The sequence below is a fragment of the Sebastes umbrosus genome, chromosome 21 (genome assembly GCF_015220745.1).
Source record: "Sebastes umbrosus isolate fSebUmb1 chromosome 21, fSebUmb1.pri, whole genome shotgun sequence".
NCBI lineage: Eukaryota > Metazoa > Chordata > Actinopteri > Perciformes > Sebastidae > Sebastes > Sebastes umbrosus.
Genome location: NC_051289.1, coordinates 25,580,433 through 25,592,408, shown reverse-complemented (window position 1 = coordinate 25,592,408; position 11,976 = coordinate 25,580,433). Strand labels below are relative to the sequence as shown.

Sequence of the window (11,976 nt, the reverse complement as noted above, 5' to 3'; positions counted from 1 at the left end):
TGGCTGACATGGCACCATGGCTACAGACAGCAGTGTTTTACTGCTGGTTCATTTAAAGCTGAAGAACCTTGAATGTATTCTGTTTATGTAGTAAGGCCTCATTCAGAAAATACAACTTTAGAGGTGAAATTACATGACAGTTCATTAATCAATGTTGGTTATATAAGCTAATTTTCCTATTATATAGTTTATGAAACTGTCTCAACCTTGCTGTGCTTGAACAGTCAGAAACCTTTAGCTGAATAAGTCTCTTTTACTCATCGTATCTCAAACTCAATTTGTATTGGCTCTTTTTTTAAGTGACCTGATGTTATTTCATCAGTGCTTGAAGTGGAAAAAGTGCCCTCTCATTCACAAGTTGGTGTGTGTATCAGCCGGTATCAGCAATCTCTTGTGACTTATTCCTATTATTCATTATTTCTTTAGGCATGTTATACTGTGTCAGTCATAACCAGCTGTGCTTTTATTATTATATTATTATACTTGGGCTATACCTCGTCTATAGTAGGCCTATAATACTCCAATAGCATTCCCACTGGAACATTCTAGAGTTAAGGTGGTGTGTTTAGTGTTAATAGTTGAAGTGCTTTCCTGTGTTATTTGTAGCCTATAGTATAGTAGGATATCATTCAGTGTCCCAGTCAGGATGCTCCTACATATTATACAGAGACACATTCTGAATTTATACATAGAATAAAGATACTCAGAGTTATTAGGTTTTGGGATCCTCCCTTAAGAAAATGTTATGGTTTTTGACTCAAAACTACATATTTTTACATAATTTAGGACCATTATTATTGCTAGTTAAATGAGTATTTTATTATTTGCACATATCACAGCATTCACCTGAACATTTAATTCTTCTGGAAATATTTGCCCTAAAACAGCTTCAGAAAACTTACTTTACTTTACTGGTGTTTTGATGATTTCTAAGTATTTTACCTTTACCATTTAAAATGATAAGATATCAATGTCTTTCTATTGGTGCTCATAATGAAAAGAGTCATTTATATCTGAACGTGAGTTCATGTATCAGGTTCCATTTCAGACAGAGGGTGATACGAGGTGCTGCAGCACGGCTGGTGTGAGAAAAATAAAGCGCTTTTTGAACATTAAAGTATGTAAACATGTTCTAGTGAAAACCTAACATACCAGTACACACCTTAAAAATGAGCATAACAGGTCATTTTTAAAAGAAATGGAGTTATCAAAAATCATATAGATGGGCCAACCAACTGACCCACAGTCTAACAAAATGTAAACGGAACAAACAAAAACCTCCTCCTTCCTCCCGGGGTCACAATTCTCCCGTCGGTCTCCCAATTTATGGCAATTTTTTTCACACCTTTTTTCCTTTTCGTTACCTGTAACCTGTTTCTGGCGCTGTACAGCGTCTATAAGCCATACTGTATCCTCCTTGACGGCAATAAAGCTCCACCTAATGTTGTTTCCCAGCGAAGGACAGCTGCTCGCGACACAGCGGCCCAGTTTGAGCTGCGCTCGCACACGACAACATCACAGCAAAGCCGTCGTGGCGCGGCGCAAGCCGTTGGAAATAACAGGTTTCAGAGCGCCGTGGTGCCGTTGTCACGTTGTCATGTTGTGTCTGAAAGGAGCTTCAGTGAGACGGAGAGAGAAATGGAGAGAACTAAGAGAAAGAAATACTCAAGCAGGGGCAAAAAAATGATTGAATTGAAATAACTGATGAATATTAGTTTATACCAGATGTAGGAGCCAAAGTGTGTAATTAGCCTGAGGTAGATTAGGAGAGAAATTAGATTTTGGTGGCGATCCGGATCATGATCTGGATTCAGGAATATTTTTAAGGATTCCGATCAGCCTCAGCATTAAGACCACAGGGTATAACACATACGCAGTGTAACTGATGACGCGTTGATGACGCATGACCACGCCTTCTTCCTCCTTCCTTCTTCGAGCAGAGAGACACGTAGTGTAACGTTATACAGACATAACAAGGCTGCTGAATGAGAGAGGCATCCGCCGATACGTTACATGGAAACACACCGTGTTAATAACAAGCTGACCACCTCACGGTACCGCCAGCTGGGAACTGCGATCTGTTTTTAAAGTCACGCACCTCGGCGGAGGTCTGCGCTCTCCGAGTGCCATCCTAGTTCTTATTAGTTTAGGCTGCAGATGTTCTTTTGGTTAACATCACTTCTGGTAATTGGGACAGGGGTGTGGTTTCACCTATTTTTATCTGTTCACTTGGACCGCGGGAGTTAGACAAAGAGGGTGAGATAGACTGGGATATTTTCTGTTGACGTCTCGTCACTTTACGTTTAGTTATTCCAGTTAGCCTAAGTTATTCTTTGTAATTCCTTTAATTTAATAAACAGTAAAATGTATCTGGACTTTTTGGACTTTTTGGAACGAGTCACACAGTGAAGAGCCTACTCCAGCCTCTTTGCAGCTTTTTAATTGATAGTAGTCACACCAGAAGGGCGAATTGTTCAGTTTTCTTTCCTGAGAATTAAAAGTCAAATTAAAAGTAGGCCTATTCAACATAAAGTGCTGTTGCAGTGTGTATATTATTTTGTTATTTTCATTCTTTTAAAGTCACCAGAATGCAGGAAACAAAGTCTCTGAAACTCAAATTTTTCTGGGGGACGACCCCTAGATCCCCCCCCCCCCCCTGTTCTGAAACCCTCCCTATTTTTGAGGTCTCAGGGTTGATAAGTATGATCTAAGAACTGTGTAACGAGCCAACAGGTAGCAGCAGATACCAGGCTGCACCGCCACAAAGACCCAGCCACCTGTATGGCGACCAGCTCTCGTCACCATCACCATCACCATCAGAGGCACGGAAACTAGACATCTCTCTTCCGGTCTAACACTCACAAAGCTCTGACAACACACCCTCCTCCTCCTCCTCCTCCTCCTCCTCCTCCTTCTCCTCCTCCGTTCTCCCTGCTTTCACTGTGAAAGAAAAAGCAGCAACACTGAGCCTTGGAGGAGGTGAAGCGTTATTTTTAAAAATCAATCAGACAGACAAACTGGTATGAAATGGCAGGGAGATAATGCAATGGTGTGGCGTGGTGACCTTTAAACACGGCCTGCCGCTACATCCCAACCACTGAAAAACCCTGACCTTTGTAGAACCATTACAGAAGCCTCTAATCTGAAAGGTAGGGGACGGGGAGACACACACACACATATGTAATTTGCACAAGTACACACACACACCGCATACAAGCATCTGCTTCATGCACATGTACCAGACACACACAGCATGCACTCATGTAGATGAATATATTCACAGGTACACACACACACACAAGCATGCATGTAAACAATTAACACAGAAACATGCAATCAGACTGAAACATGCGTACAACACACACACACACACACACACACACACACACACACAGCAGCAGCCTTCCTGTTGGCTGCAAAGGCCAGATGTGATAATGGCTTCCTGTATGTTAATGCTGCTGGCTGGAACGCCTCTCTCCGCTCCTCAGTATTCCGCTCAGGCAGCGCTCGCATCGCTTTGAATTGCAAAATGCCAAAAGTGGAACGACACATTGTTTGTAATGCCAATGGCGCTGTGCATTTAGAGAAAATACAGAAAAAATATCCCGTGGAGTGTTTGAATAGATAATTATGTGCAGCGCTGTGTGTGTGTGTGCATACGTGAGTGTGTACGTGCGCTGGGTGCAGACTGAACAATCTGACCCAGGCGAGTGGAAGGCTCGCAGTAATTGTTACTGTAGAGGAGAGAACGGATCGATGCGTATTGATTATCTTCTGTCCATTAGGAATAATTGGTGATGTTTGAGCGAGCGACGTGATGACACATCGACACAAGTGAGCCGGGAGTAAAACATCATCAATTCAGAGGAAAATGCACAATTTGACAGTCAATTTAGTTGATGCGTCACAACTTGATCATCCACCGCTTGGCTTTATTGGGATCAGTCGATACTGAGTGGAGACTCATTGTTGGGAATTTTCCCCCTTATTAACTAACCAAGGATTTTATTATTATCATTTATGTGGATATTTTTTTTCTTGGTATACAAAGCTTTTTCTGAAACTTTCGAAATTTAAAGGGGGCCTATTTTACTTCTGTGCTTTTTCCCGATTTTTTAATGTGTCATATTGTTTTTTGTGCATGTAAAAGGTCTGCAAAGTTACAAAGCCCAAAGCCCAGGCCAAAGGGAGTTACTCTCCCCCACAGAGACACTGCTCCTGAACTGCCTTCCTTTTCTTCCGTAACATGGTGATGTCACCAAGTAACACATTTCCATAACGGGTGGTTTAGCACGCCCTCAAACAAGCTAGTTAGAGTGGAGCTGGAGCGCAGTCCAAAGAGTTTGGCTCGGTTGACCAATCACAATAGAGTGGGCCAGCTGACCAATCAGAGCAGGCTGAGCTTTTTGGGAGGTAGGTGAGGGAGGGGGAGGGGGGCAGGAGTTCAAACAGAGTGTTTCAGACGGAGGGTGAAAAGAAGTGCTGCTGCACAGCCGGTATGAGAAAAGTAAAGAGTTTTTTTTAACATTAACTCATGTAAACATGTTCTAGTAGAAACCTAAAATACAAGTATGAACCTGAAAATGAGCATGATATGTCCTCTTTAAAATCTTGATGATTAAAGGAGCAGTGTGTAGGATTTAGTGGCATCTAGCAGTGATATTGCAGATTGTAACCAACTGAATAGCTCTCCACTCACCCCTCCCTTTCCAAGCGTGTCAGAGAACTACGGTGCCCTTCAGGTAACGTTAAAACCTGAAAGTCTCTCTCTGGAGCCAGAGTTTGGTTTGTCCGTTCTGGGCTCCCGTAGAAAAATGAAGGAGCAACATGGCGGACTCCATGAAGAGGACCCGCTCTCTATGTAGATATGAAGGACTCATTCTAAGCTAACGAAAACACAATCCTTAGCATAAGGTAATTATACACTAAAGAAGCTAGTGCTGTCAAAGTTAACGCGATAATAACCCGTTAAAGCTGAAGTAGGCGAGATCGGAGCAAATATGATTAGAAACTGTTATTTTTTATAAAACGGTCGCTATATTGTGGCAGTAGTACATGAAACAGTTAACCTGAAAAAAATTGTGTGCCTTTGTGTCCTCCGGTGCTCCTAACGGCTTCTGAAAGATTTCACAGACTGGAGGAACACAACCAATCAGAGCTGATCTGAGATCTGCTGTCCAGCTGCCGTCTATGAGAGCTGACTGTCAATCACTAACGAACTCCGACCAAACGGTCAAACTAGGCAGCGCTGATCAAATATGAATCAATATTCTGTTACGTTAATGGCTATTTCTCTCCTCAGATGTTTTCAGAATCATCTTGTAGTGTACTGTTTAGCTGTAATATGAAAAAGGTTTGAGATGCTGCCACCATTGTGAAATCTGGTGACACAGTTCCGGTCACATGACTGGAGCACAGCCAATAGGAACGCTGTCTCTCTCTGAAATGACCTGTGATTGGTCAAAGTCTCCCGTCACGGGCTAGATTTTCTAAATCCTGAAAACAGAGCCAAAAGTCTAAAGTTATTTCCCTTCTTCCATTCATGTGAATGAGACCCAGACCGAGGCTGGAGCGAGGGCTGGGAGGCGGAGTTAACAAGCCGTGAAGACAGCGTGACCCTGTGACCGAGCCATGTGACGCTACTGCGCCTGCTCCACGGGCCCAATGGATGCAGAAGATCCAGGTACTTTCCCAGTCGGAAGTCGAGCCATTTTGGCTTCATGCACGGGAGCCTCCAACGCTGGATCCAGTTCTCTTTATACAGCCTTGATACCAACCAGGTCGTACTAGCTTGTCGTGAAGGAGGATAAATAACGTTCTAAACTTATTCTAAATTTTGGCGAGGAAAAACTGGCATGGCCATTTTCAAAGGGGTCCCTTGACCTCTGACCTCCAGATATGTGAATGTAAATGGGTTCTATGGGTACCCACGAGTCTCCCCTTTATAGACATGCTCACTTTATGATAATCACATGCAGTTTGGGAGCAAGTCATAGTCAAGTCAGCACACTGACACTCTGACAGCTGTTGTTGCCTGTTGGGCTGCAGTTTGCCATGTTATGATTTGAGCATATTGTTTTATGCTAAATGCAGTACCTGTGAGGGTTTCTGGACAATATCTGTCATTGTTTTGTGTTGATAATTGATTTACAATAATAAATATATACATACATTTGCGTAAAGCAGATATTAAATACTTGACAAATCTCCTTTGAAGGTACAATTTGAACAGATAAAAGAATGTGTGATTAATTTGCGATGAATCACGATTGACTATGAACAATATGAATCGATTGACAGCCTTACACATAATATATCTCCAGATATGATACAGAAAATCTTCCATTATAAACACATTCCTGTTGGCCATACTCAATGGTTACATGTATTTGTGTGCATGGCAATATTAATATTAAATGAATGTGGAATGCATGAAGCTAAACAACACACCATTCATTGATTTGCTGGTTGTTGTTTTTTAATTGTCCTTCGTAACGTGTGTAAGGTGTGTGTATGCGACAGGGTTAGCTTTATGGAGGAAATGGGTCTAGAGGTGTTGGTACATAACTGAATATAGCAATGTTTTGATTTTTCCATAATCTCCTAGATTAGTTTTATTTTGAAGTTCTGGGAGGGATGAGGACAGGATGGGGTTAATATTTACCTGTTGATATGTGGTATAACCTCAGTGTGTATTTAAAAAAAGATGAGATCACAAAAGGAGTTATTTTTCTTGAGGGAATAAATGACGAAGTGAAGAATGTCTTGCTCCTTCGGCCTAGGAAAGCAATTCTTATTCTAAGAATATGTAAGACTTGTTTGCTGTGTCTGCTGTGGAGTGAAGGAATGGTGATAAACAGTGGAGCCTGTGATCGATGACCAGGATGCATCCGTCGGGGGACGGGCCGAGGCGTGACACGCGGCATGGCTTGTGCAACAGTGACATCTTTTGGTCGGGCCTCTGCCGGTGGAGCTGAGGCTGTCTGTCAGTACAGCCTGCCGGCCAGCCAGCCTCTCCTCAGTAAATAAAGATTATGATCACATTATGCAAATGACTGTTCCATCTGTACACAGCTCCCTCGTGTTAGCCGGCACTCTCGCTTTGTGTTATGACAGTTATTTGAGTCCTCGAGGCGACGGAGAGTTTGACTGTGCAGCCATGTGTTGACAAGGCTGAAGGTGATAGGAAGTCTTGCTCTGACAAATACACAGGAATATATTATATATAGTTTCAGGTGCGGCGTGCTGGCTGAGCATGAAATGAGCTTTCATAGTTGAGCTGAAGCAGCCGGAAAATCAAAGCCTGGACTCTGACACATTCACAGGTTGACACTTGTAGTCTTTGGTTGCTTCTGATATTTTTTTTTACACTTGACACACGTATGCTTGTACATTTGAGAGCATTTTTTCAGTAATGCAAACTTTCTAATGTCAAACCTGAAATGTATCCTCATACAACTGTTCATATGATATCTCACGTAAAAGTTATTCCTCCTTTTTGTTCGTTTTCCTACGAATGTCCAGTAATACCTGTCAATTATTTAGACAACAAAACTATTAGTTAGGTTTAGACAACAAAACTACTTAGTTACGTTTAGACATCAAAACAATTTAGTTAGGTTTAGACAACAAAACTACTTAGTTAGGTTTCGACAACAAAACTACTTAGTTAGGTTCAGACAACAAAATTATTATTTAGGTTTAGGCAACAAAACAACTTAGTTAGGTTTAGACAACAAAATTATTAGTTAGGTTTAGGCAACAAAACTACTTAGTTAGGTTTAGACATCAAAATTATTAGTTAGGTTTAGGCAACAAAACTACTTAGTTAGGTTTAGACAACAAAATTAATAGTTAGGTTTAGGCAACAAAATTACTTAGTTAGATTTAGGAAAAGTAGGAAACAAGACATGGGAAACCTCTGTTGGTCCGGAGGAGCTGCAGCATTTATTTCTGCACAAACTACAACTTCCACTGAACATTCACTGATATTCTCAGAGCTAAACTAACTCTCTGCTGCTCCGCTGCTCGCTCGTTTTCTCACACACTCGCTGCCGCTCTCTCTCTCTTGCTTCACCACTCACTTCCCATGTGCGCACACACTCCCACAACACTAGTTTTCCCTTGACGTCGGACACATTCCGGTTTTGCAAGACTGGCTTCATTAGATAAAACTTTGTTGTTTTTGTGCTTCCGTGGAGATTGTGTTGGAGTCTGAGTTGTGGTTGGGGGGAGGGGTGGGCTGGTCGTTTGTTGGCGTTAGCAGACTCCAATGTTAGCTCCGGCTAAGGCATTCACGAGCGATGTGACGTCACATTTGTTGGATTTTCCCAGAACATCTGTCCCTAGTTCTTCACATTAAAAGCAGTCTACAGGCTGATAGAAGAAACCAAGAACATTGCAGAAGGTCTCATTTTAGGTTACGTTACAACCTGTTCACACATTTTAAAAACGTACATACAGTCCCTTTAAAATTACTTAATCCAGGATTAACTAAACAATCCTCTAACCACATTTGACTTTGCTTGAATTAATTTAACCATGTTTGAAGAACATGTCATGTCATGCTGCTCACCAAGAAATAACTGATTATCAGTATTTTAGTAGATGATGAATAATGATAAGACACAGGATGATGTACAGCACTCTCCCTGGAGGGATAGAGGAAATGCTAAACTACACTACACACATGTGTTTGAAATCCTTTTCACTTTCTGATGCATCAGGAAAATCCTGCACTCACATACTGACATATACATGTTACCATGGCTACCAAATGATCTTGCATAAATACATATGCCTCTCATACAGAGCCAAGGACGTGTACAAGGCCGGGCTAAAGTTGAGCCTCCGGTCAGCTGCAACGGCAACAGAGAGAGAGAGATAGAGAGAGAGAGAGAGAGAGAGAGAGAGAGAGAGAGAGAGTTGTGTATGAGAGGAGGACGGTGTGTTGCTCCATCGCTGTAGGGGATGTGAATGGAAACACATCCAACATGTTAACGCACGTTCAAATCCACGGCCCAGATGTGTTGATCACCGGGACGAGGAGAAAACAACCCGGAGCCCAACTCCTTATCCCCGCTGCTTTCAACGGGATAAGACAATTACAGAAGTAACTGGCATTTACATGAGCATATAGCCAACGTGGAACTAGTTGAAACACTCCTCATTTATTTGGCATTATTGTTTTTATTTAATATTTTCAGTTTCATAGCATTATAGATGCTTTTCAGTTTTATAACCTATTGTGAGTGGCCTGTTGTCTTTTGGGAAAGTGCTTGTACAGTATAATATGGAAATATTCTTTATTTTTATAATGAAGATAGTTTACCAAAGTTACCAGTGGGCAAAATACTGTGTCTGTCTTTGACACTTACACTACTGGAGTATTAGTGAAGACTGTCATTAGAAAGCTCACATTAACTAATGCCAGTTTGAAACTGCAGCAGCCGGTCAGTCTGGAGGCAGAGATGTGGCCTGCATGGCATCTTTCTCTTCTTAGTTTCACATGAATCATTATTGAAAGACAACTATCAGTTGTTGTTTTTAATTTCAGGCGATGTGACAGTAGAACATCTCCACTGGGGTTTCATCTCCTTTGAGTCTGGTGGAAAACTAAACAGCTCTGCTCTGTTCCTCCCATGGATGTTTTAGGTTCCTCCCACACGAATCATGGAGCGATTTCCGCATCTGCGCGCGCAACATTTCAGCTGCGTCAAATGTCCAGCACGATACCGGAAGTACCCTAATTGTCCGTCAAAATAAAATCTTCCATCATTTTAAACAACTCAGTTTTGCCAAAAAATGAACACACACACACACACACACACACACACACACACACATACACACACACACACACACACACATACACACACACACACACACACACACACACACACACACAAATGATAGTGATATTTACAACACTGACATGACATGAGTAACAATTATTTTTGATGAATTAGTTTAAATGATAAATACATGGAGAGCACAAGAGAAGGTCATCTAAAAATAATATCTAACAATTCCAAAAATATTTAAATAATTTTGAAAATTCATATTTCACCTTTTAATATTTTGAAGGCTCTGCAAGTCGCATCAAGGTTTAATATTTAGACTAAATCTAGATTGACTAGAGCAGTAAAATGATTATAGATGTAGATTAGTCTGTTTATTTTCAATACTGTTTATATTGTCCCTATTTTTATATTTAATTCTATTTAAATTGTTCATATTTTGTTTCACTTTTGTTTGTTTTTTACTGTGTTGTATCTTTTTGTTTTTTCTTGTTTTCTGCTCTATCCCCTTTGCTGCTATACACTGCAAAATGTCCCCACTGTGGGACTAATAAAGGAATATCTTATCTTATCTTATTTTATAGTAGATGTAAGTTATAGATATAGAAGATGAACTGTTTAAATGAATACATTTAAAATCACTCACCAGAATCAGCTTTATCGGCCCGGTAGACACTTTGCTAAAAACATAAATAGTGTAAAGATTTTTTTTCCTTTAAAATCTGTATAAAAATGTGAACTTTTTTCTGAACAATTCATGTTGAGCCTTTCCTGTCCTTCCCAGCATGCTGTGCTGCTGCTGTCAGTAAAACACATACTTCTGCGTCTGGAACGCTCAGAACAGATGAAATCTCCTGAATGTTATATATAAACCATGAAATAGGTTGTTAAAAAATCCTGGCAAACAATTTCTTGTGAATGTCCAATCAGTGGTGATTTAGTGGTGGCTTTTATTTTGAAATCTCTCAACGGAAGTGCTGATGTGGGTGTCTTCCGGCTGCTCTGAAGCTTTTAGTGGAAGTTTAGTTGAGTTGAGTTTACCTGCTCAGGTTAGTCTCATGAGCTCAGCTAGTTTGAATAGAGAGAGAGATGAGTGGACAGACGGTCCCTGCGGACTTCTCGGGACACATGTTGGACCTGGACGAGGACGACGACTTGGAGGTCTTCAGTAAGGTAAAGACAGACTAAAGACAGACTAAAGACAGACTGAGGACTAGAGACAGCTTCAGTCTCTCAGTAGCTCCACTGATTTCCCTGCTACGTGGATCTGACCCGCCGACACCAACACACCAACACACCCGCTTTAACTTTAACTTTAACTTTAACTTTAACTGTAACTCTACAGCCTCTAGAGCTACTTTATTAGTGTCCTCCAGTCCTTGAAGAACCTGATGTCCTCGATCAGCTGATGATCTGACCTGAGACCAAACTGTCATCGCTGTTTATCAACACTTTATCAACATTAACGCCAAATCAGTTGAATAATTAAGTGTATTTCTTCTTAGCTGCAAAACTTTCCAGCAGGTAACAAAGTACAGAAGAGCTTTAAAAGACTCCTCGCTTCAATTCGGCTTAACTCCTAAACAACAATGAACTCTTAGTCCAATAGATGTTTAGTTGTCAGCCTGCTTCACCTGTTCAACAAGCTCATTCATTTCAACCTGAATGAACGTTTTATTGAATTCATTATTGGATTTTATGGAAGCCGAATTAAACAAAAGTCCTTCTGAAGTGTCCTTTAAGGCCCATAGTTATGATTTGTGGGTCATTTATTATTCATATAATGAGGCCACGTTATATTGTGACATTTCTAAATGGAGTTTGGTCTGGAGGTTTACTCTTCCTGAACTCTGACTCCAAATCTGAGCTAATCGTTGGAGTCAAAGATCGTAAATGTTGAAGAAGATGAATCACACAGTTGTTTAAAAAGAAAAGGTAGACATTGTGTAATCAGAACTGAAGCTTTAGTTTATTAATAATTGAATGAATGTAGGTTACGTATCATAATAAGATATTGTATTTGAACGGCTACTGTGAATTATTAAATCCACATTATGTAGAGTTAACAGCTTTATTCAGTGGGTCTGTGCTGGGCTTGATTTAGGTCACAATGTGAACAAAGGGAGGTCTCTAACTAATCTGGATCAGAACTGAACCTTCAGTCTACTTAGGGCCA

The 11,976-nt window shown here is 40.8% G+C and overlaps 1 protein-coding gene across 1 annotated transcript in view; it reads left to right on the top strand.

Moving 5' to 3' along the window:
• The first annotated feature begins 10,790 nt into the window (after positions 1–10,790).
• Positions 10,791–11,976, top strand: part of snx7 (sorting nexin 7) — a 47,540-nt gene continuing 46,354 nt past the window's right edge. Inside the window, exon 1 of the mRNA XM_037756498.1 lies at positions 10,791–10,973. Within this exon, the coding sequence (XP_037612426.1) occupies positions 10,890–10,973 (84 nt within the window). The 5' untranslated portion in view covers positions 10,791–10,889. The remainder of the gene's footprint in view (positions 10,974–11,976) is intronic.